Source organism: Bidens hawaiensis, unplaced genomic scaffold (genome assembly GCF_021521415.1).
Source record: "Bidens hawaiensis isolate Kalapana, Puna unplaced genomic scaffold, B.hawaiensis_p1.1 tig00001463_1, whole genome shotgun sequence".
Taxonomy (NCBI): Eukaryota; Viridiplantae; Streptophyta; class Magnoliopsida; order Asterales; family Asteraceae; genus Bidens; species Bidens hawaiensis.
Window position 1 is genome coordinate 1,633,664 of NW_027491083.1, and position 24,662 is coordinate 1,658,325.

Consider the following 24,662-nt stretch of genomic DNA (forward strand, 5'->3'; position numbering starts at 1 on the left):
GGATTTCCCCTAAGTGGGAGCCTAAACTTCCGTGAATGGAAGCTCTTTATGTGAGATCGTGCTCTATTCAAATTTCGACGAGCACTGCCATTTCTGCCTGCCGATTTCCTTGTTCTTTCTAGACCTGTTGTCATTTAACCAGGTGCATGTTTCTCAGCCGCACCCCCTGGGCGTGTGCCGCATCACCCATTTCGAATTCTGTTGTTGGTATTTAGGTATCGTTCATGCTTCTACTATGTTTAACGTCTTCTATCGTCTGGTGGTTCGTGATGGCTGGTTCTCTTTCAGGCGTCGTTTGTCGATTGTGCCAATTGCAGGATCCTCGTCTTCTTGATTTAAGAAGTGGAAACATAAATTCTTTTTTATCAACTAAGAGGTTATTCCGGTTCCCATGACCATACGTAATGCCGGTGGAGACATTCCTAAGTATGAGCTTTACGAGTTTGAGGATACCGAGTGGTTTGAGAAACTGACGTCTTTTGGTCTCGTGCCTTTGTTTCTTTCCCTGAGGGTGCCCTTGTAGTTGCCGGAATGAGTCGGTTGCGGGACCGACACGATCGGTACCCCGTTTTCCAAACTTTTTATGGTTTCACTGTGTCGCACCGGCTTTAGGGGCCTAGCCTATGACTAATAGTTGGTATCGTTTTTATAAATACATCAAATGTCACACCTCGACCAAAGCGACGGAACATGCCGGGACGAGACGTTTGATTGGACAAGAACACTATGACACTATTAAGTGACAATGATTAATTAATTCATTCAACTCATATACAACTTGTCCATATAAAGAAATACAATAATGCAAATATAATCAACACATTAAATAGTCCAATTGATAATAGTATAATGGTCCAACTAAGCATTTGCGGAACCAAAACTTTTCAACCTGGGGGTTCGGAATAATATAGTTTCCCTTTACATCCGAACTATGGTTGCCTTTACTATTTATAACCAATTTACATATAAAAATTTGTATAATTGACGTGTTCTTTACTTTTCTTTATATAAAGCGTTTGAAAAAAATACAAAAAAATATATATAAAAACTTGTAACATTATATATACTTTTTTGTAGTAATAGTAAAAATGTATTATAACCTCTAAAGGGTCAAAATGGGTTGGACTTGAGTCGGCTGAAAAAAGACATACAACCATGGCAAAAATGTTGTTCCAAAGGGGTCCAAATGTGGTATGATAAGGGCATGGTGGATAGGCCGCTGGTACATCCTATATACAAGTGCCCTTGCCATACTTTCGTTTGTAGTGTTTTTTAGGTCACCCAAAAATTCTAAGTTACGTAAAAAAACAAAAAAAAACTCTTAAAAGTTTCTTTTAACGACATTTTTTGTAGTTTTTTTTCTTAATTTCGGGACGAAATTCTCAAAAGTAGGTAATGCTGTAACATTTGCTATTTTTCAAAACCTGAAAACCCAAACCGTTTAATTTCTTAATATTCATTTCGTGTTCATTTATGTTAATTTGATTAAATTATTTTTATTTGTATTTTTTTTGGCATTTACAAATTCAAAGTATTTTAGGTCATAATTGCATTTAAATAAAGTCTAGGGGTCAAACCCGTTTTCATGTCAGTTTCGTTAATTTGGCAACTCGATTTCATGTCTCTTTCATATAGAACAATTGTAATATGACTTGGCACCATGCCAAAGCATGTTCCCTTGATTCCTTTGAGTAAGGAACAAGAAATGAGTTAATTTTGTCAATTTTTTTATTTCTTTCATTGTTGACCATATTACAATTAATACACAAATATGATGAGTTTTTGGGCAATAAGTTGAATTAAGGACGTCTAACATTTGCTCAATGTTTATCCCCATCTCAAATTACTCTCATTTTGCAGCTTTTGGTTGTTAATTTACAAGTTCTTTAAGGTTTGACTTAAAAAGTCAACTGTTTTGGTTGATCATCGTCTTACTCATGTTTTCCGAGTAAGTTGTAAGCATAAAAGTTGTATATTTTTATCTAACTATCAAAAGCCCTCTATTAATTTTTACTAATCGGAGGGGTTTTGCTAGTCAATTGCGGTTTGACACGTTTAGGGTTCTTAAACATTAAAATTGTGATACATTAAATTCTGATCAAAATTGGCTTTCGCTCCGGTTAAGTTTTTGTTCATTTTCATATTTTAAAGCTACTGGAATCGAACCCGGTCTCGAACCATTGTTCAGACTCAGTACATATAAAACTCGCTTAAATCTCGTTTTTATCATAATTTGAGAATCGCAATGAATATTAATATGATTCTAGTTGTATTTTTCTCGATTTTAATGATATTTTCGCATATTAAATTTATAGGTTGTTTTATATTGGATCAGTCATCCCGCTTATTTTATTCTTATTATCGTGTTAGCTCGCTTAATCACAAAGGTGAGTAATCACACTCCCCTATTTCTATTTATGTTTTGGGGGTTTTATGCATACACAAAACCCAAGTTATATTTATTTACTCGAGTACATTATCAAACTCAATTCCATTATTTTCTCATTTGTGTTATAGCTCGATTAGTTGTTAAATGCTATATGACTATATGTTTACAGTTTTTATGGTTGGTTGGTATCTCATCCTTATAGTATGTTCATACGTCGTCCAAGTAAACATGTCCGAATCTAGTGGCATGTTGTAAAGACACTTTTATTTTATGTTATGCTAGTTGATGTAATGCACATTATCGCAAGGAATTGCTATTTTTACTATATATATATCAAATTGTGATTACTTGCTCAACATGATGTTGACAACATATATTTAATTTTACGCATATCGCAGGTGACTATTTTGGATTATTGAAGATGCAAGACTTAGTTTGGACCTTAGGTTTATATTAAAATAAAGATCAAGTTATTTGTTTTTAGTTTGATGTAATAGTTTTGAATTATTTCTTTTATGAAACTCTTGTGTCCGATGATTTGAATAAATTAATTAGTTATTGCCACTTTATATATTAATATCTTTTGAGCTTTAATACAAATTATGTCGCGCCCCGTCATATTCCGCCGTTAGGTTGGGGTGTGACATGGATGATTTTGATTTGTGAAACTCTTGTGTACGATGGTTTGAATAAATAAATTAGATATTGACATTTACTGTTATTTTGTTATCTTTGAGCTACGATACAAATTAGGTCGCGTCCCGGCATGTTCTGCCGTAGGTTGGGGTGTGACAATAAATATGACTAATAATTATTGAAATCCACTTCTAAGATGAAAACTAAAATTTACAAACATAAAAGTTTTTTGACGATACCATAATAACTAATTGTAGTGAAATGCATATTTTTCTTTCAAGTTTTCCAAACTACAAACTTTGACCAAACCCATCTCTTTTACTCATTTTCCCTTTTCCAAACTACAAGCTACAAACTTTGATCCTAGAATTATTTCTAGGATCCAGCCTCGAACTGAACTCGCCCTTAGCTCGCTTAAGTGCTTAATTCATCTTTCACTCACTTTATCTTACTACGTGAGTTTTCATAACCCCTTTTCATACTTTTAACATTTTGGGTGTAGCAAGTTGTAAATTTTCGTTGTTATTTCATGTTTCATGATTGTAAACCAAATTCACATATGTGTCTAGTATGTATTTATTTCATATCATATTGCTTGTGAATTACGTGATATATGTGCAAGGTGTTTATTGTTTTATGATGATTGGTACACAAACGCAAATACAAACACAAATTCAAAGTGGGAGGGTCCGACGAGAGGTAACTGTGCTGCCTAATTCTACAACTTATGTTAGAACGCATGGTGGTTCTCTTCTATTACTCCTAGTAGTTTAGTGAACGGGGATTCCTTATTAGATTTGGCCTGTGTAAAGCGAACGAGAATATCATGTTTTTGTTTTCTTTTTACTTTATGATTGAGACGCTACATCTTGACATGTGAATTTTAATTTTTGATATTATATTCATATATAAACATTATGAACTCTCACCGACATTATTGTTGACAAAAAATATATTACTTTAAACGTGCTACAGGTTAAGGATCATTGAAGATTAGAAGAAAATTAATGAAACCTTTATGATATTATTTAAATAAATATGTTAGTTTATTCGATGTATTTTATTTGAATTTAAGACAAAATGTGTGCTTGTAATTAAATGAAATAAATTAAATGGTATTGTCACTTCAATAGTGTCTTCCAGCTATAAACAATCAGCGTACCGCCCCGATGTATAATCCGCCTATGGTCGGGGTGTTACAGTGTCCCTATTTTCGCTGGTATAACCGCCGCTATCTTGTATGTGAGACTGAATAGGGTTTCCTTGTTGCATTTCGTTAGGGTTCGATGTACCCAGAGAACGTGTGGGAGTTTTTCGACCCATAAATGTCCTTTGTTACCCTGTCGACTTGTTGGCGTGCTTGACCTAGTCGTTAGCTTGAGGGTGAGCCGCCGATGTAAACACTTGTCTAAGGTTGAGTTCAGCGCACCGATGTAAACACTTTTCCAGTGATAAGCTGAAACGGCATATTATGAACTCCAAGAGAAACACCTTGATCGGTGTCATCCAGGTGGTACTCGTTTGGATTACATTTACTTGCCTTAGCGGCACTAAGGAGTCTAGTACTTCCACTCTAACCTCCTTCCCGAGGTGACTGAATGTTGTGAAGCCATCTTGCTCAGTGTGCCTGCAAGTTTATTGTTGCTTCGCTTTATGTGTGTCACCCAACACGACGTGAACCTACCCACTAGTTTCTTAGCCTGTTCTAGGTATAAAATAATCGTCACCTCTTTGGGTTTATAACCCCCGTTGATTTGAGATGCCACTAGCATGGAGTCGACATGCGACGGGCCCCCACCTTTTCAGCTAGCCTCAAACCAGCTAGAAGGGCTTCATACTCGTCCTGATTATTGGTGCCTTTGAACTCCAGTCGAATGGCGTACGTGAGTTTGTTGCCTTCTGGATTGACCAGCCGCAGGCCGGCCCCTGACCCCTCATCTTTTAACGTGCCGTCAGTGTATAGGGCCCACACCGGTTCCTGATCTCTTTTATCTTCCCTTTCAATCTCATGAACACAATGGTTGGACTTACACATGAACACAATTATAATCAAAGGATGCTTTCATCGTAGTGGAAATAGAATTCAATGTTAAAGGTTGAAATTCACTGGGTTGCTGTTGATGAACTCGTATCAGGTTGCCTAAGCGGGAACCACCGTTACGCTATATGTATAAAAAATTAATACACCAAAATTCGTTACATAACGCTGGTATCGTAAATAGTTTCGCTGATGGTCAAGTATTAAGTTCATATATTATTGTGTTAATTATATAGTTTTAGCTATTTATTTGTACGAACAATGGTACTTCATATGTGTGTATTGTGTTACAGGTCACTGGATGTTAATGCGGTTAAATTAGACTTGTACGAGCATGGGATGATGTGTGATAGTGTATGATCAAACTGCAGAATTTGGGTAAAAGTTGGTTTAGCATATTGTTTGCTAAAAACAGAGTATCATAGGTTAAGCAAAAGAGATGTGTAGATCATGAGTTTTTAAAGTATAGTTTGCTGAATTAGAGTATCATACTCTAAAGTTGGAGTACCATTTGCTGAGCCAGAGTACCATTTGCTTGACCAAATTAAACTACCAGAGTCGTAAATTATAGACCCTATATAAGAATAAAGTTAGGGTTTGAGAAAAGAGGCATCTCTGGAGGCTGGAGGCTATTCTTGGAGAGAAAAATAACAATTATTTCATCAAATAAACTCCGAATACCATCAAGATTGAAGATTCCATCAACAACATGAGTGGCTAATCCACTCGAATCATACCCGAGATGTAGCGTATTGTAACTTTTACAGTTTTTCTCATGTTTTAAGAACGAACTAACTGTAATTGTTTATTATCGATCTATGAGCATTGATGTTTGGTATTATTGTACACTCAGTCAGTTTAGGTTTATTTCAATCAGAACGATTAGTTTGCCATTTGTTGTGATATATGTTCATAGGGTTGTATTGATTAGTTTGAATATGATGAAGCATACAATTACCCTTAATTGAGTCACGCTGGTAGGGACCATTTGATAACCAGTGTCTTGTGTTAGTGATTTTTGATGCCTAAGGTTTAACTAGTTGATTAACCAGATTTGATTATTGATAATTAACCTGTTAAATGGCACGAGATTGTTGTTTGTTACATGCTTGAACCTAAGGTGTGATTTGTTCTTATTAATTGTTTGAAACTTGATTACTTGTTTGCTTAATTCTAAAATCAAATAATGGCTAGTGTGATCAGCACTATTAATTGCTACTTTATAATGTTAGAAGTTGATTACATGTTACACTAACCAGATACTCCTCATATTTCGACACCCTGCTTGCCCTAACTAGTTTAAGGTGATTAGCATACCTGATTATTATTACTTTTGACTAGATCACGATAGTCTAGCATCAAAATGATGTCTTCCGACTAGTGTCACAAGAACTGTCGTCTATCTTTCGTTAGGTCTTAATGTTGTATTAGTCTAACAAGGACACTAGGTAACTTATATTTACAATTCTAACAGGGAAACTAAGTAGTTTCTCTACTGCTGACAGAGAAACTAGGTAGTTTCTCAACAAGTCTGACGGGTAAAATAGGTAGTTTCCTTGCAAGTCTGACATGGAAACTAGGTAGTTTGTGACAATCGTCAATTTCAGGTTAACTCCGTTAACGCAACTCCGTCAATTCAAACTTTAGATTATTGAATCTAAACGCAAACCTCATTACATTTAAACTAGGGTTTAAATGACGCTTAACACTTACTACATGTGTAGTAGTCTTTCGGGATTTGCACCGAAACGCAAACGATTGATGAATAAACGAAAAACACTAAAACACTAATTATGTGATAATTATGTGTTAGGATTATGTGTTATGTGATAATATTATTGTCATGTTAATTTAATGTGCAAGTTATGATAGAATGTTCTAGAAAAAGTAATACTTAATGTTAACTTAATGTGCAAGTTATGATAGAATGTTCTAGAAAAAGTAATACTTAGGAGTTGAGGGGCCAAAGTGTAACATATTCCTTTATAAATACATGATAATCTAAACCCTAACTCCCATTCCCTTTCCCCTCAAGAATTCCGATCGGAAACCCTTACCCTAACCCTTTTGCGATCGGAACTTATACACACACATATCTTCAATATCTTTCAAGTTTGATTGAAGATTAAGGTGCTAGGAAGGTATATTTGATCATCCTTCACATTCTTGTTGATTGATTTTGATGTTTGTTGGGTTAATAACAAACCCTAGCTGGCCGATTTTGTTCATGTGTGTGAGTAATATGATTCTTGTTAGTTGGATAATAGATTAATAACTAGATTGATATTGATACATGATTGATTGTTGTTCTTGATTTGAATTAAAACACAAACCCTAATCTTGTATGTATGGTGTGATTGATATGCATGGATAGTAGTTATAGTGTCTAGAGGGTTATATGGATGCATGATAGTTCATAGGTTGTGATTATGTTGAGTTTTGATGTGAACAGATTCTGGACAGAATGTATATACGATGTTTAACTGACTGTAACGAAGTGTAAACGTGAAAATTGATTGAGATTGTGGGTACTGCAGTAAACTAGGTTGAGTCTAGTTTCTATGAAGTATAAATTCGTAATTTTTGGATAAGTGGAAGTATACTTTTATGATTTTACAAGAACGTGATGCAAAGCTGAGCTGTTAGACCTGCTGTTAGGTTATGTTGTAAATGTTATATCTCATGAACCACGAGACCAATTGGGTTGGTTCCACTTCTGGAAGTTGACTCACTGAGTTAGGAACCAAACCCAAGTGGTCTTGCATTTATTGGATCTTTGGTTTAACGGGAATTTAAATAACATTCTGTTGCGCATGAATCTGACTGATATGAGTTTACTGTAGTGTTTTGATCATTATGAGCAATCTATATGGAATAAAAATAAGATAAAACATGTTCTGGAAACCTAAGATATGTATGCTTCTGTGGTAATTTTTGGTGAATTAATTGAGACGTTATAATCGGTGAACTAGTGCAATCTTTCAAGTAGAAATTCTGTCATAACGAAACTAGCTGCTGAGTTGTATAGGAATGCATGAAATATGATAGTTTTTATATAATTGTTGTATTTTGACCAAAATACCCTTGCGGGGAATAGTTGCTAGTTGATTGCCATGAATTGACCAAATTGCCCTTATGGGGAATAATGGTTAGTTAGTCTTTGTTTGTTGACCAAAATGCCCTTACGGGAATAATTGCTAATAAGTATGTTATTAATACGTGACACGAAAGTAATTGCTCACTCATGTATCGTATCACAATTTTACTTGTTTAAGTCACACACGATTCACAAACGAAACACGAAACATGTTACGTGCATAGGTATTATGTGCCGAGTCTAGAGACTCGTTAAACATTCCGATACTTAGAAAATCTCTTTGTTATTTTAGAACGCTAGAGAGTTTTCTACGACGCGCATCACTCGGTGATCTAGATCGGATATTCTTCGCAAACAGTGAGTTCACTTACCCCACTCTTAAACTGTTTTCAAACGTTTTTCACTTGGGGGAGATAACATACTCCGATAAACATATTTTCTGAGATAAACGCATATTCAAGATTTTGTTATAAATTATATATCACTTGTAAAGGGCTAAGCGGCAAACGTAACATTTGAAGTCCCACACATCGGACCGGTTAATATTTGGAATAGCGAGTCACTTTTGGGTAGTACTACTGGGTTTGACAAACCCCACCCGACGCTAAGCTCAACTGGAGGTTGAGTGGGTGTAAATTTTGGCTAACACTTACCATGGTCTGGAGGACCTGGTGACGGGCACTTGATAAACAGTCAGCTTCGGTCGCGAACCACTTAGCGATACTTGTTGTATAGATTAGCTACCTATCGATATATAATTTGACATAACACTATCTGGTAATGCAAAACACTTAAACGCTGTAACGTGGTTACTCACTTAAACGCTATAACGTGGTTACACACTTAAACGCTGTAACGTGGTTACACACTCAAACGTCGTAACGGGGTTACGCAACATTTAAACGTCGTAACGAGGTTACGCAAAACGCTAAACGATTTATCTTATTTTACTTGTGAACTCACCAACCTTGTGTTGACACTTTTAGTATGTTATTCTCAGGTAGCCGAGGCGGGCGCGCGGTTTAGGAGCATGCATTAATGAAAACACTTTTATTCTGCAAACTTAATTTTAACAGTTACATTTGGTTTTAAGTCGTCCTGCGTGACGCAACTTTTGAATTAAGGTTTTACGCTTCCGCACTTACTTTCATTTAAACGTTTTTCTTTGGTTTGATTATAACTAATGATTCCGATCCTGCCAGTTCACACCCTCTGACGGTAAAACTCCGTTAGTGGATTTTGAGGGTGTGACATAGTTTCACTACAAGTCTAACAGGAAAACAAGTTAGTTTCGCTACAAGTCTAAGAGTGACACTAGCTAGTTTTTCCGCATCAAGGACAAAAAACACGAATTGTGCAAGGCTAGGCACGCCTGCGCCATGAAGACAAATCTAAAAGACAAATCAAGGAAGAAACAAAAAGTACGAACCATGCTGCCCCATGCATGGCTGTGCTTAAAGCTTGTCGGGAGTTAAAAGCCAAAACACTGCAAGAAAGGACAATTTTGCAGGACAACTATCCTGCGCACGACTGTCACAGCTGGCTTCAGGGGTCTGGACCACCATGACCACTGTCGCCACCAGGGGCGGATCTATAGTGTATGAGGGTGGTTCCCCAAAACCACTCGAGTTTCGAAATAATAATGTATCGATATATAGAAAATATTAAAGGAACCACCTTATAATTTAGGAAGGAACCACTCTATTTACACTACAAGCGTTGGACTAGCTGGTAAGTTGCTGGTTTTGTAAACAGAAGGTCACGAGTTCGATTCCGTGTAGCAAGGTTTTTTTTTTTTTTCTTAAGTTGTTGTCTCTCTCCTTTCCTCATACTCACCCTTGCTACTCTTCATAGACTCCTCTTACCGTAAAGATAAGTTTAGATTAATTTGTTAGATATTTAATTGTTTTTGATGTTGTTAACTGTTAAGTTATTTGTTAAATTTTAGTTTTAGTTTGGTAGTTTGTTAGTTTTTGTTAGTTTTAATTTGTTAGTTTGTAATGAACTTTGCCCAAACCATCAAACTGGCCCGAACCTCGAACCGACCTGGAATTTTTTATACCTGATTCTATGAAATTGAAACATATAAAAGTAGTGCACCACCTGAAAAAAATTCCTGGATTTGCCACCCACCACTAGCACCACTACTGCTGCTATGGCCATTTTGCTATATTGGTAACTTGTCTTTGTTTTGATGTAGGTTTCTTTTTTTTCTTTTTTTGTCGTTTGTATTTCATTCATGTGGTTTTTTGGTCTTTCAAACAATATAAAGTAACGATTCATTCAATTCCTACAGATTAAGTAAACAAAAAAAATGATAATAATCTATTTCATTTCCTTGTAATCTTGTTTATTTCATTTATCTAATTCTCTTTAATCCATCGTCAAATACCAAACAGACCGTTTGTTACCTTAGCTTAAAGCATCTCCACCAGGATAAAAAAGAGAGGTTTGTGTTGACGTGGACCGGAGCAAACGGAACAGCGGCTGTTTTTACCGGTGGAGGAAAACGGAGGGATGGATGTTTGTTTGATAATACAAACGTTTGTGATGGAGTTTGAAATGGGCCCACCGGCAAATAAAATACAATAAATTGATGACATGGCGGGCGAGCGGTGTCGGCGACAATCACCGCCCCAGCGTTGTTGGGGTCACCCAGCCGGCGGCAATCAAAACCTCGCTCCACTTCCACAATTTTAATAAATATACCATTTTCTCAAGATTTGTGAGACTATGGTGTGGTGGTGGAGGATTGGTGGTGACAAACTGATAAGGGTGGCGGGGATTTTGCGGAAGACGGAGGTGGTGGGTAGGTGGGTTTTTGACTGTGGGGGAACCGTTGATTTGGGGAAGACGGAGGCGGTGGGTAGGTGGGTTTATGTTAACTGCTTTTCCCTTTTGTCTTGGTGTTCTTGCCTGCAAAAAACAATTGTTAACTCATTTATGTATGTTAAATAATATAATAATATGTTTATTTTTTAGTATTATGTTTTTTAATTTATATACTGTTTTTTATTAAATATTTTAAACGTATTATAATATTTTAAATATTATTAAACGTACAAACGGCTCTTTTATTATAATAACAATAATAATAATAATATAAGAATTATGTTTTCATAAAATAAATAAATAAATAAATTATTTAACCTTATCACACTATAAATAACACATTTCTCTACTCAATACAACACTCTTCACACAAAAATTTCTAAATACTCCCACCCCAATATATCTAAAAAATGAGTTCCAGGCTTCCAGCGACGAAGTAACACAACCCTTGAGTGCGAGCGATGAGGAAACCGACTACACGAGTGATAACGATGAAGTAAGCCAACAACCCCCACCCACTGTAAACCCATACTTGAATCCTGATATTCAAAATCAGGTCGTTCAAATAGTTGTCCAACAATTTATATCCAATGACGTCGAAGAATTGCTTGAGATGATGAAACAGAGACGTGCATGTTGGGAAAACGCAGCCTCTAGCTCCAAAAGTAGATCGGGGAGACGTGCAAATGTAGATAGGGGTCATGAGAAAGGGTTCGAACAACTCTGGAAAGACTACTTTGCTGAGTAGCTGGTGTACGATGCTTTGACCTTTAGGCGTCGGTTCCGGATGCGGCGTCCACTTTTTGTTAGAATCGTAAATGATTTGGAGGGCAATTATGAATACTTTACACAAAGAGCGGATGCCACTAGACAACGGGGTCTTTCTCCCTACCAAAAATGAACAGCTGCCATATGTCAGTTGGCATACGGCGTAGGAGCTGATGCAGTCGATGAATATGTACGCATTGGCGAGAGTACGGCCATGTAGTCTCTTAAAAAATTCTGCAAGGGTGTCATCGAACTTAATCATAAAGAATATCTTAGAAGACCTAACGAGAATGACATCAAAGGGATATTGGAGAATCATTCAACCATCCACGGGTTTCCTGGCATGTTGGGAAGTATTGATTGTATGCATTGGGCATGGAAAAACTGTCCTGTAGCATGGCACGGGCAATATACGTGAGGTAACCACGGATATCCAACCATAATGCTTAAGGCAGTTGCATCACACGATCTTTGGATTTGGCATGCCTATTTTGGCATTGCCGGATCGAATAATGACATCAACGTTTTAAACCAGTCACCACTGTTCAACGACGTGGTTGAGGGTTATGCACCACCATGTCATTTCACTGTAAACGGTAGACAATATAATCAAGAATATTATCTTACAGATGGAATCTATTTGGAATGGTCGACACTTGTGAAAAGCTTCAAGTATCCATACACTGACAAAGCGAAAGCTTTCAAAAAATGTCATGAGTCAGCAAGAAAGGATGTGGAGAGGGTGTTTAGGGTCCTCCAAGGTCGATGGCATATTATAAAAGGCCCTGCAAGGATTTGGAGCATAAAAACAATTTTTGATATTATGTATGCATGCATTATATTGCACAACATGATTGTGCAGGATGAGGGGGAATTTGTAACCTACTAGACCGATGAGGTAGAAGTGGATGTGCAGCTGCCAATACCTGAACCGTTTGAAGCTTTTGCACAACGTATGGAGAGGTACAAACATTTGCGTAATAAGGATGCCCACCATATCCTCCGACATGATTTAGTACAACATATCTAGGCTAATATGCAGCTAGCATAGCTAGGGGTAGCTTTTCTTTTTAGTTTTATCCATGTAATGTTTTAGTTTTATTCATGTAATCTTTTTATTTTATCCAAGTAATGTTTTAATTTTATAATTACACAACATAAAACATAACTTAATAATTAGACCGTTCAGGGAAAAAAAATAACCGCTGGTAACAAATATGGCCGTTGGGAAAAAAATGACCATTGGTAACAAATATGACTGTTGGTTACAAAAATGACCGCTGGGAAAAAAAATTTGACCGTTGGGAAAAAAAATTATGACCGTTGGTTACAAAAATAACCGTTGGGAAAAAAATTATGACCGTTGGTTACAAAAATGACCGTTGGAGAAAAATATGACCGCTGTTTATAAATATGACCGTTTGTTACAAAAATGGCCGTTAGGAAAAAAATTATGACCGTTGGTTACAGATATGACTGTTGGGAAAAAAATTATTACCGTTGGTTACAAATATGACTGTTTGTTACAAAAATGACCGTTGGTAAAAAAATATGACCGTTAGTTACAAATATGACCGTTAATAACAAATATGACCGTTGGTTACCACTTTAAATACCCCTACTCTATCTCATTCAACGTCACCAACACTTTCAACTCCTCATCTCTTTCAACCTTCATATAATTCTTACTACCCCCACACTACTAATCAAGTATGGAAAACCAATTCCCATTTTCAAATTTGCTAAGTGGCTCTAACCCAAACCCGAGCGAGTCATCCAATGTCCTAGCACTCGGGTTTTCTCAGCACCAACAATCAACATTTGCCCAATCAAACAACCCAAACCTAGTACCACTTCAAGGTGGTTATCCTCTACAATACATGATTCTTCCTCCTCAAAAAATGGTTTATCATCCTCAACAATTTACTTATCCGCCTCAACAAATGTCTTATCTGCCTCAACAAATGTCTTACCCACCTCAATACATGTCTTATCCACCGTCTCTAGACAAACAATCACCTGGGGCGTCAACCCAAGAACCATGTGCACCATCGGCATATTCAAAGAAAAAGGGAAAAAAGTGGAAGGGTCATCTTTTACGCCAACACTTGCCATTCAAAGGTGGACTCACTGGGAATAAATCATTTTACTTCAAGGCTACATTCACACTTCTGATGATGCAATTGCTGGAAAAAACCAAAAGGGACGTGCTTTCTGGGCTAGCTTTAACGGTTATTTCTGTCATGAAACTGGTAAGTCAAGCCGTACAGTGCACCAAGTAAAATCAAACTATCACCTGTTTGCTCATGGGCTGATAAGGTTTTGTGAAATTTACAACCATGAGTATGAACAGTGGGGGAGCGGTATGTCAGATGAGCAAATCATGAATCTTGCAAAAGAAGATTTCCATCAAGTAATGAAGAGCTCGTTTAAGTTCGAGCATTTGTTTCCAATCGCTAAGGACAACCCAAAATGGTATCAAGGGGTACAAGTGATAACAAAAAGAACGAAAACATCAGCTTTAGAGGACTATACAACATCGGCTTCCAACACTAATGACACTCCTATTTCCCTTGATGATTTTACATTGAACATGGAAAGTCCTAGTTCGTTTCCAGAGTGTGAAGAGTCGCCTCGTCCAACCGGCCATAAGAAAGCTAAGGCAAGAATGAAAGCGAAGGCGAAAGAGGCGAAGGAGAAACCCGAAGAACAAGAGATTAAACTAATGCAAACTTTGGTGGGTGGGAAGATTGAAGCTATGAACTCCTTCAATGAAAAACTTGACTATATAATATACATTAACGACATGAACGTGCTAAAGATGCCCACAGCAAGTATGGATAAGAAGGCACTTAAAGTGCATCTTCGTCAGTGTGAAGCGATCAGGAAGAAGTGGGATATGCCAGATGATGATGATGAGTAGGTTTTTAATTTATGTATGTCTAATATATGAGTGTGTATTTTTTATGTTATGTTTATTTTATTTTATAATTTGATGTATGCTTAATTTATGTTTCATGTAACTTGTCGATTTCAGTTAATGTATAGTTTTCTTAAAATATTTTAGTTTTTTTTTTAAATATTTTAGTCTTTTCTTTTCAAAAAAAAATTAATGTGCGAAAAATATATAATTTTTTTAAATTTTAATTTTATTATTTTTTTGGTAATATTAAATATTTTCAAAGTAATTTTAAATAATAATATTATAAAATAATGAAAAGTAATTTATTAGATATTAAATAACAGTAAAAGTAAATAATGACGTGTAAGATGAGGTGAATGTTTTTATTGGTTTATGGGTGGAATAAAAAGTGGAGTTTTTTTTTAAAGAAATAATTAGGGATGAAGGTTTAAATTAGTTTATACGTGTGGATGATGATTAAAAGAGACTACCAAATCAAGTGTATGTAACTGTTTAAAACATTAATTAAAGCTCATTAATGATCTCAATTACATCAAAACAATATGAAGGTGAGATTGACATCTTCAATAAATTGAACCGCAAAATCTCTTTTAGGATTTCTGTAGGCCATCCATCCTCAACCAACAGAAACCATCACTTATCTCTCACACACACTTCCACATCATCATCATTAGAACCTTCAATCATCTCACGATCCTCCTGGAACAAACAAACAAATGGAGTCTCTGCTCCAATCACACCCCACTTTCACCCCCAAATCACCCTTCAATTCGCCTGCCAATAAGCAATTCGCTTCTGGGTCCTTTTCTTTTGGTAAGCAGAGGACTTGTAATGTGAAATTGAAGAGTTCGCAAGATGGGTCGTCTTCTGTTGAAGGTGCAAGGAAGGATAGCGTCTTATTGGGTGCTGAGAAAGATGATTCTGGCTTTCATTTCATTCCTCAATCGGGTATGGTTTTCATTATGTAAAGCGGTCCGATTTTGAGTGTAAAGTTAGATTCTTTTAATGGTTTAATCTAAGATCATGTTGTTTAAATGGAAATGTGTTTGGAGATTGGATATCTGATGTTAAGATGATCTCAGTTTTAATAAAGTTTTGTAATTTAAGTTAGATTGAAGCTATATCGAGCCGGTTCTGAATTTTGTATTTTTTTGCACATTTTTGGTGTGTCTGAACTAAAATTAGTATTTGTGGCATAATGAGAATGAGGATTTATAAACTCTACAATTGATCATTGATATATATTAAAATTTCGGCTTAAACAAACCAAATGATAATTTCCAATATCAAGAGAATTTCGATATGTTTTTTTTATTTTTTTTTCAACTAAAGTATGCTAGATGGCTTTAAATTTAAGCGGGCCAACATATCAGCTAACGAGGAAGCCTTGAGCCGAGCCGACCTTGGATCAGGATCGGCTTGGCTCATTTACAAACGAGCTAAACATGATTGCAAATTATGTATTAAACAAGAACTTCCTTTACAAAACTATCTAGGTGTAATTTATTATTTAGAGTTGATGCTTGAAATCCAGGTGGCACCAAAGTTAGCAACTCTCCTGATATCATATCTAATGATAAAGAACTGACTGTGGATGATGAGTTGGCAGACAAAAGACCTACAAAAGTGACCTACAACATTGTTTTTGGTACTTCTGAAGCGTCACCATACTCCAAAACCGGAGGGTTAGGAGACGTTTGTGGCTCTTTGCCAATTGCACTTGCAGCGCGTGGGCATCGAGTAATGGTTGTTACACCTAGATATTTGACTGGTGGACCCACGGATAAGAAGTTTGCAGGTGCGGTTGACCTTGATTGTAGAATTAAGGTGTCTTGTTCTGGAGGCGTACATGAGGTGGCGTTTTTTCACGAGTATAGAGCCGGTGTTGATTGGGTAAGAAGGTTACTTAAGTTGTTAAATGTTAGTCCCTATTTTGTGCTAGAATAGACAATATTTTGGGGGGGGGGGGGGCGCAAAATGGTCAAAACACTGTCAATTTTGAGGCTTTTTTTTGTTTTTGTTATTTTTTTTAACATGATTAAGAATTTATTGGTCAACATGGGTCGGGCTGGTTGACATGCCAACAATTTTTTTACATTTTCTTTTATTTTTATTAATAATTAAAGGATATAATATGGTACATATTTGTACAATCAAAACAATAATATATTAATTTGGGATTAAACAATTCATGAGAGGTTGTAAGCATTTAAATATTTAATACTTTGGACTCATGCATCTTCATTGTAATTAGTTTAATATTCTTGTTGTTAGAAATAATTATTTTCAATAAAACTGATACATTTAAAATTCAATTTAATATATTGGTTATTAACTTATTATTATGAAACTCAGACAAAGACGAATATTTTAGCGAGTCATACTGTCAGATTTTCAAAATGTACTGTTTTGACCCTTGATTTTGTAACATTTTACAATCTTATAGAAATTTAATATGGTATTTTCAGGTGTTTGTGGACCACCCGTCTTTCCACCGACCTGGAAATCCATACGGTGACACCTATGGTGCATTTGGTGATAACCAGGTACTAATAAGGAAATAATAGTTTATTTACTTAAATATCTAATCTAATCTAATCTAAGTTATCTAATATATCTAACTATCTATCTAATCTAATCTAACTATACTATTAAAGCAAGATGATTTTTCCACATGGCATCATTCTAGGGTCTCCACATAGGATGGCACGTAGATGCCATGTGAGTAGTTTCCTATTTTATCAAGCCAAACAATTATGCTCTATTTGGAAATTCCAATAAATAAGTTATAGAATGAATATATATACAATTTCGTTAAATATCATAATAGTATGTTACAAGTTAACCTTTGAATATGTTTAAATATAATGATCTTAACATTTCTCCTAATCACATAGATCACTATCCAATGTTGTATTAAAGAGGTTTTTAGAGATTTATGAATTGTAAAATTTTGTTTGTCATTATGTATATCTTATTAATCCATAAGGTATGTTATTATGTATATTATTAAATTTAACTTTTTTGTTATATTTTTTTTAACCACCCGTGTATCACACGGGCTCTATCCTAGTTTTATTTAATAAATAATAACGCTCTTTTCGTTTTGGAGCAGTTTCGGTTCACCTTACTTTCTCATGCAGCATGTGAGGCTCCTTTAGTGCTTCCTTTGGGAGGGTTTACATATGGTCAAAATTGTTTGTTCCTTGCCAATGACTGGCATGCGGGTCTCATTCCAGTGTATGCCACTAACTCACTAAACTTTGTATAATGATATAATATAATTCGCCGGTTTTGTTGATCATTTTGCAATACGTGCAGTCTAACATGTGTATTATGGTTTAGGCTATTGGCAGCAAAGTATCGTCCGTATGGAGTTTATAAGGATGCTAGGAGTATTGTTGTCATACACAATCTTGCACACCAGGTATAATTTTATGGTGTAATTGTATAAATAATGGTACATGAAAAAGTTATTTATGATTAAAAGAATGTTGTAACAAGAAAAAAGTCAATAATTGGTGTCTATTACCCTTTTGCCCATTTCTCCAAAACTAATGTGGTTTGTAGTAACTGTATAAAGTTGATTCATGAATATATGATACATAAAAAAAATTAATAATAAAGGTGAACCGGCCGATTTGCTTAGGTTTAAGCAGTTCGGTCAGTTTCAGTGGTTTACGAACACCTCTATTAAGGTGTTAGATCTGGTTTAGTTAAATATTCAACTCATTATCAATTGATTTTGAATTCATTGTTACTCTTTTTGATTATTGAGTTTTTTAGTAGATGCATAAAAATTAGAAAGACAAAAAAACAGAAACACACAATTAGAAAGACATAAAAAATATACCAATAAGAAATTTGTCGATTGCATATTTACGATTAACTCATAAAAATCTATAAATGTGATATATCTTGAATTTTAATCACCTATAAGTGTTTTATTTGCATCTTGTTTTAACTTTGTAAATATTGCAGGGTGTTGAGCCTGCTTCAACTTACAGCAATTTTGGATTGCCCCCGGAGTGGTATGGAGCTTTGGGGTGGATATTTCCTACATGGGCAAGAACTCATGCTCTTGACACCGGTGAAGCTGTTAATATTCTAAAGGGTGCAATTGTCACTGCTGACCGGATACTAACTGTTAGCCAGGTAATCAAAAAGACTAAACTACCCTCTTCCATAAAACTTTGTGATTCTCACAGTTTTGAAGTTTTCTACTTACAAAAGTAACTGTAATTCTACTTTTTACGTGTTTGATTATTATATCAGGGCTATTCTTGGGAAATCACAACGCCAGAAGGAGGAAACGGTCTAGACGAGCTTCTCGGTAGTCGAAAAGCTGTTTTAAACGGTATGTAATTTGCAGTCCGTATATAATAATTTACATGTTATTTTATGTATGGTGTAAAAAATGTGTATAAATTTCTTGTTTAAGTTAGGGTTCAACTTTGAGGCCCAATAATATTGATCCTTTTCTTGTTTAAATTGCTTGGTTACAATCATTTTACTATATGTCACTCAGGGATTACAAATGGCATTGATGTAAATGAATGGAATCCATCTTTAGATGAGCATATCCCTTCTCATTACTCTTTGGATGACCTTTCAGGGAAGGTTGTAATTTTTCTTCTTTTCTTTTTTTTTTTTTTTCTGTTGTGGAAATAACCACATGGAAATAGAGTATGTGGTAAAATGCTCTGGGCGGTTTCAGTAATGGGTTAAAACGGGTTCAGGTTAAAAGGGTTAGTTTTAGGTGCCGTTGAAACAGGTCCAGTCTAGGGTTTTTCAAAAATCTCGCAGCTCGTGGCTGCTCAAAATTGGCTCATTTTTAAATCATCCGAGCCCGAGCCAAGGTAAGCTCGACTCGTTGGCTCGCTTGTTAGGCTCGTTTAGCTGGCTCATTGGCTCGTTTCGTTTAAACTTAAGCCCGAATGCTAGTATATGCAAATTGTGTGTAAAAGTATAAAATTATTATTTTCTTGAATAACCGAGTTTATTCGATGTGCCATGTGTCGAGCTGAAGGTTTCAGCTCCTTAAGATAAACGAGCTGCGCCCAAGCCCAACCAAACATGTTGGCCTAGAACACTAAACCGAGCCAGCTTGTTAAGATAACCGGGATCAGCTCGGCTTAGCTCGTTTTATCATAACGAGCTAAAATGCTGAGGTAGCCGGGTGACCCAAAACACTTATTGTCTGAAAGGTTTAATTTTTTGGTGAATAATTAGCATGTCAAATGGCCAATAATGATATACATTAATATCATCTAACTAAAATATAATTTGTTTATTAAAATGATTTGAAGGCTGAAGGTTATATGCACTAGGAACACTTTGGTTAAATTTCGACGACCCATTTGACCCGTTAAAAATTTTGCTCGTTTGAACCAGTAAAGAAATAGTTTAACCTGAATCTAGCCATTCATAAGTATATGATATGCAGATTGAATGCAAGATTGCTCTTCAAAGGGAATTAGGTCTACCCGTTCGACCCGATGTTCCATTGGTAAGATATATTATATGTACCCATTTTGAATTCGAAGATAATAAAACATAAATAACTGAAATTAATATTCTTAACAGATAGGGTTTATTGGGAGATTGGACTACCAGAAAGGTATCGATATTATTCTATCGGGAACGCCAGATTTGTTACAAGATGATGTTCAATTTGTAAGTAACTTGCTTAACAAGCAACATCTAGTTAAAAATTAAACCATATATGAAACCCTCCAGTTATTAAAGATTAATTGTTACAGATAATGCTTGGATCGGGAGAAAAACAATATGAAGACTGGATGAGAGTCACCGAAGCAACGTTTAAAGATAAATTTCGTGGCTGGGTCGGATTCAACGTTCCCATATCACACCGAATAACCGCAGGGTCCGTTACACTCGTTTATGTTAAAAATTAATATAAGAAAAGCATTCGTTAGTGTAAAAGAGACTGGAATTAATATATACAAGAAAGAAACCAGAAACCCTTTAAAGAACCGAAAGTTCAGTGAAGCATTCGGCGGGAAGTTCATTTATCTAATAAATGAACGAACATGAACACAAGTTTTATAAAATTCGATTTTTTTAGGCTCAACAAATTGATGTTCACATTTACTTATAATTGGTGTTCGCTCGGTTACGTTTGTTCATCTGTTTTCAGTTGCATTCGTTTGTTTGTGTTCGTTTATGTACATCAACCGCTCGTTCATACTCTTAACAAACGGACACAAACACGCTCATTTTCTTAATTAACACAAACAAGAAAACCCTGTTCGTTTAGTTGTGCGTGTTCGATCACTTATCCAGTTAAAGTTAAGCATACGAACGTGAGCAAGCCCCGTTCGTGTTTGTGTGGTTCGCTTACAAACCTAGAGACCCTAGATAAATCTCACTTGGGCCTGTGGGCCACATACTAATAGACCCTAATAATAACACTAATAACTATAGTTAACAATGAGGATAAAGTTGCTCATACGCTAACTTTACTCGATGTACAGATGTGATATTTTGCTAATGCCCTCAAGATTTGAGCCGTGTGGTTTAAATCAGTTGTATGCAATGAGATATGGAACCGTACCAGTGGTACATGGAACCGGTGGACTTGGAGTGAGTTAAAATTAAAATTATTTAGTACTGTCTTAGATTGTTTTTTAAAGATCATGACTGAGTATTGGTTGATTGTATATAGGACACTGTGAAGACTTTTAATCCATTTGCAGATGAAGGAAAAGGTGAAGGTACCGGGTATGTATTCAGTCAAAACAGCTAAATATTAGTATAAAACATGTTAATATGAAACTGAATAATGCCACATTAATTTGTGTTTTTGTTTAACAGGTGGGCGTTCAAACCTTTGACAAGAGAAAGCATGTTAGATGTAAGTTATATTTAACTCCAAATAATATTCTAGGTGTCTTTTTAAGATCGATTATATGCCCTCGTTTATGATCGATTATATGCCTATAAACGAACCAAATGAACATAAACGAGGGCGTGCTCGTGTTTGTTCATTTAACTTTAACCGAACACGAGCATATAATCGATCAAATGCTTTTGTTCATGTTCGGTCATTAACAAAATGCGCATGTTTGTGTTCGTTCATGTTCGTTCGTTTAAAACTTAAGCTAACAGTTCATGAACGTAAACAAACACAAGCAAACAAACTTAAACGGATAATTAAACAAACATAAACGAACACAAATGAACAGCATTGACCAAACATATTCATTCACTAATACAAACTCCAGTGGATGATCACGATGATTATTATTTTTCAATAAAAGATAACCAAGTATATATCTATAGTTTAAAGAGGCCTCTTTTATGTTTCTATTCTTATAAATATACCTACCTATGTATTTAAACGAACAAACATAAATGAACGAACGTCAATGAACATAAACAGACGAACATAAACGGATGTTCACGAATATAAATGAACAAAACCTGTGTTCATGTCCATTCGTTTATTTAAGTGAACAAAATTTGTTGTTCATGTTTGTTCGTTTATTTCAACAAACAAACCTTTCGCTGAACGGTTCATGCACGTTCGGCTCGTTTACAAGACTAACTGGCGGTGGCAATGGATGGGTCGTTTTGGGTTGTGTTTTATCACAAGAGAGTTGAATAGGTAAAGTTAAAGTAGATTTAGCTAAAAGGGACCGAGTGAAACAAGTTGAAATTTGCATGAAATTTTTCTTACCACGAATAACTTCTTAAATTGTTTTATTCAGATTATTATTATAGATAATAGTTTTTTGCAATTTTAATTAACATATCTTATACATATATATATATATATATATATATAGGGAGAGGATCAAGAGAAAAATCATCTTTAGAGAGAAAACTTAAAAACTCCTAAAGAATTATTTTTAATTAAAAATAAAAAAAATATTTTCAAATTTCTGTTTTTGCCATTATTCTTATATTTTCTTACCCTTTGCTCGAAAAAAATTAAAAAAAAAACCCGCTGTAATGCACATACGTATTACTGTGCGATACCGTTGTATTACACATGTGTATTACTATGTATTTTTGAGTTTAATAGTGTTTAATTGCATATATTCAATATTTGTGTAGTAGTGTTGTATTATATGGAAAAAAATTATTAATAAAATAAAAGTCGATGTGGTGCACATGTGCGTTAATGTTGTATTACACATACGTACTAATGTGTATTCGATGAGTGTATTAGTCTTATATTGCATATATACAATAGTGTGTATCAAATATGTGCAATAGTGTTGTATTCTATGCAATACAAACACTTTTGCATGTATGCAATGCACACTATTACGCATGCGCACTACACCAACAAGGTTACCGACAAGGGTTTTCTTTTTTTTTTTGGAACCAATAACAACATATAAGAATAATGGAAAAAAAACTTCGAAAAAAAATTTAAAAAAAAGTTAGTTTTTTATGAGTTTTTAGGAGTTTTCAAGTTTTCTCTTTAAGAGAAGTTTTTTTCACTAGATCCCACCCATATATATATATATATATAGGGTAAGGTTAAAATGAAAACCCACTTGAGTTGTGAAAACCCGCGAAAACCCTATGTAACATCGTTTTTTTTTTTCTTTTTTGTTATATGTAATATATGTTGTAACATTTAATACAAAACATCGAAACATAAAAAAAATTGTTTTGCTATTTTTTAACATTTTTTTACTAATTTTTATATATGTTTTCAGGAGAGAGAAAAAGTTATATTTATATTTACATTTTTTATTCACCTTAATTGTGGACCACAAGATTTAAACATTAATTAAAAACATGTGGTTGAGAATGAGTTTTTAGAGTTTTCACAACTCAAGTGGGTTTTCATTTTATACTTAGCCTATATATATATATATATATATATATATATATATATATAGGGTTTGAATCTCTTCAGAACTTCAAAAAATTTAAGAATTTCAAGAACTCCTAAGTCCTAACAAGCAATCATATTATTTATTTGTTTTATATATTTAATATTATTGTTTTGATTTGTGATTACATATGTAAACACAAGATTACATATGTGTAATAACCAATCTACATATATGAAATCATAAAACTACACATAAGGGTGAATGGGTACTTCTCCAAAAGCGCCGCAAACCATTTGGCAAACCCATTCGGTTAAGGAAACTAGGTATGCGTACCCGAAATTAAAGCCGAAGATGAATAATTGTGTGTTGAAAAAGTGCATTCGGGTACTTTGGGTAGTTTCGGAATACTGCCACAATCATTTTGGGTGCTTTTGGGTTCATTCAGGTAAAATTGAGGTGTCTTTAGATGATTGGTTGGTTGCAATACGGAATTTTGGGTACGTCTCCAAGCACCCCCTTTACCCTAACAAATGGCAAAACTTCCTAAGATAAATTTAAATAGATATATAAATAATAAAAAGATTGGTGGTTAGGAGTTTTTAAAGTTCTTAAATTAAATTATTTGGAGAATCTGAAATGATCTTGATCACATATATATATATATATATAGAGACACACACACATTGGTGGTAACTATCTACCATCCATAATACATGAAGCAAATAAATATAATATGGTGGATGTTGCAGGCGCTACGGGTTGCTATAAAGACATACAGGAAGCACAAGAGTTCTTGGTTAGGTTTGATGAAAAGAGGAATGGAAAGGGATTACTCATGGGATAATGCTGCAGTTCAGTATGAACAAGTTTTCAAATGGGCTTTCATTGATCCTCCTTATGTTACCTAATTGACTTCAGCCTATCCAAACCACACATGGGTGGGCTTTCAAGAAACAGTGGCAGTTGGTCAAACTACAAGGATCTATACTGCCATTTGGAGCTAGCTGGTTGGGTGGGTGGGTGGGACCCACAGGCTATTGGAATGCAAGCTACTCAAGTAAGTAGACATATCTTGAGTGTGTGATATAAATTTAAGTTTAATATTCTTTTTGAGGAATATGCAGAGTTTTCTTACATATTGAAGATCTATTTATATTCTT

General features: G+C 35.0%; 1 protein-coding gene across 1 annotated transcript; it reads left to right on the forward strand.

The window, feature by feature from the left end:
* Positions 1-15,399: 15,399 nt before the first annotated feature.
* LOC143579650 (soluble starch synthase 1, chloroplastic/amyloplastic-like) lies at positions 15,400-24,542 on the forward strand. Its single transcript, XM_077062898.1, has 15 exons — positions 15,400-15,631; positions 16,218-16,576; positions 17,152-17,229; positions 17,799-17,923; positions 18,029-18,110; positions 18,665-18,838; positions 18,959-19,040; positions 19,212-19,303; positions 20,130-20,192; positions 20,270-20,359; positions 20,446-20,570; positions 21,181-21,289; positions 21,372-21,427; positions 21,521-21,560; positions 24,252-24,542. Exons 1-15 carry the CDS (start codon positions 15,400-15,402, stop codon positions 24,408-24,410), a joined length of 1,866 nt encoding a protein of 621 aa, XP_076919013.1. The 3' UTR covers positions 24,411-24,542.
* The last annotated feature ends 120 nt before the right edge of the window (positions 24,543-24,662 follow it).

Coding starts and splice junctions, on each gene's coding strand:
- LOC143579650 (XM_077062898.1), top strand. CDS start 15,400: ATGGAGTCTCTGCTCCAATCACACCCCACTTTCACCCCCAAATCACCC. Junction 15,632..16,217: donor TCATTTCATTCCTCAATCGG/GTATGGTTTTCA, acceptor CTTGAAATCCAG/GTGGCACCAAAGTTAGCAAC. Junction 20,571..21,180: donor TCACACCGAATAACCGCAGG/GTCCGTTACACT, acceptor CTCGATGTACAG/ATGTGATATTTTGCTAATGC.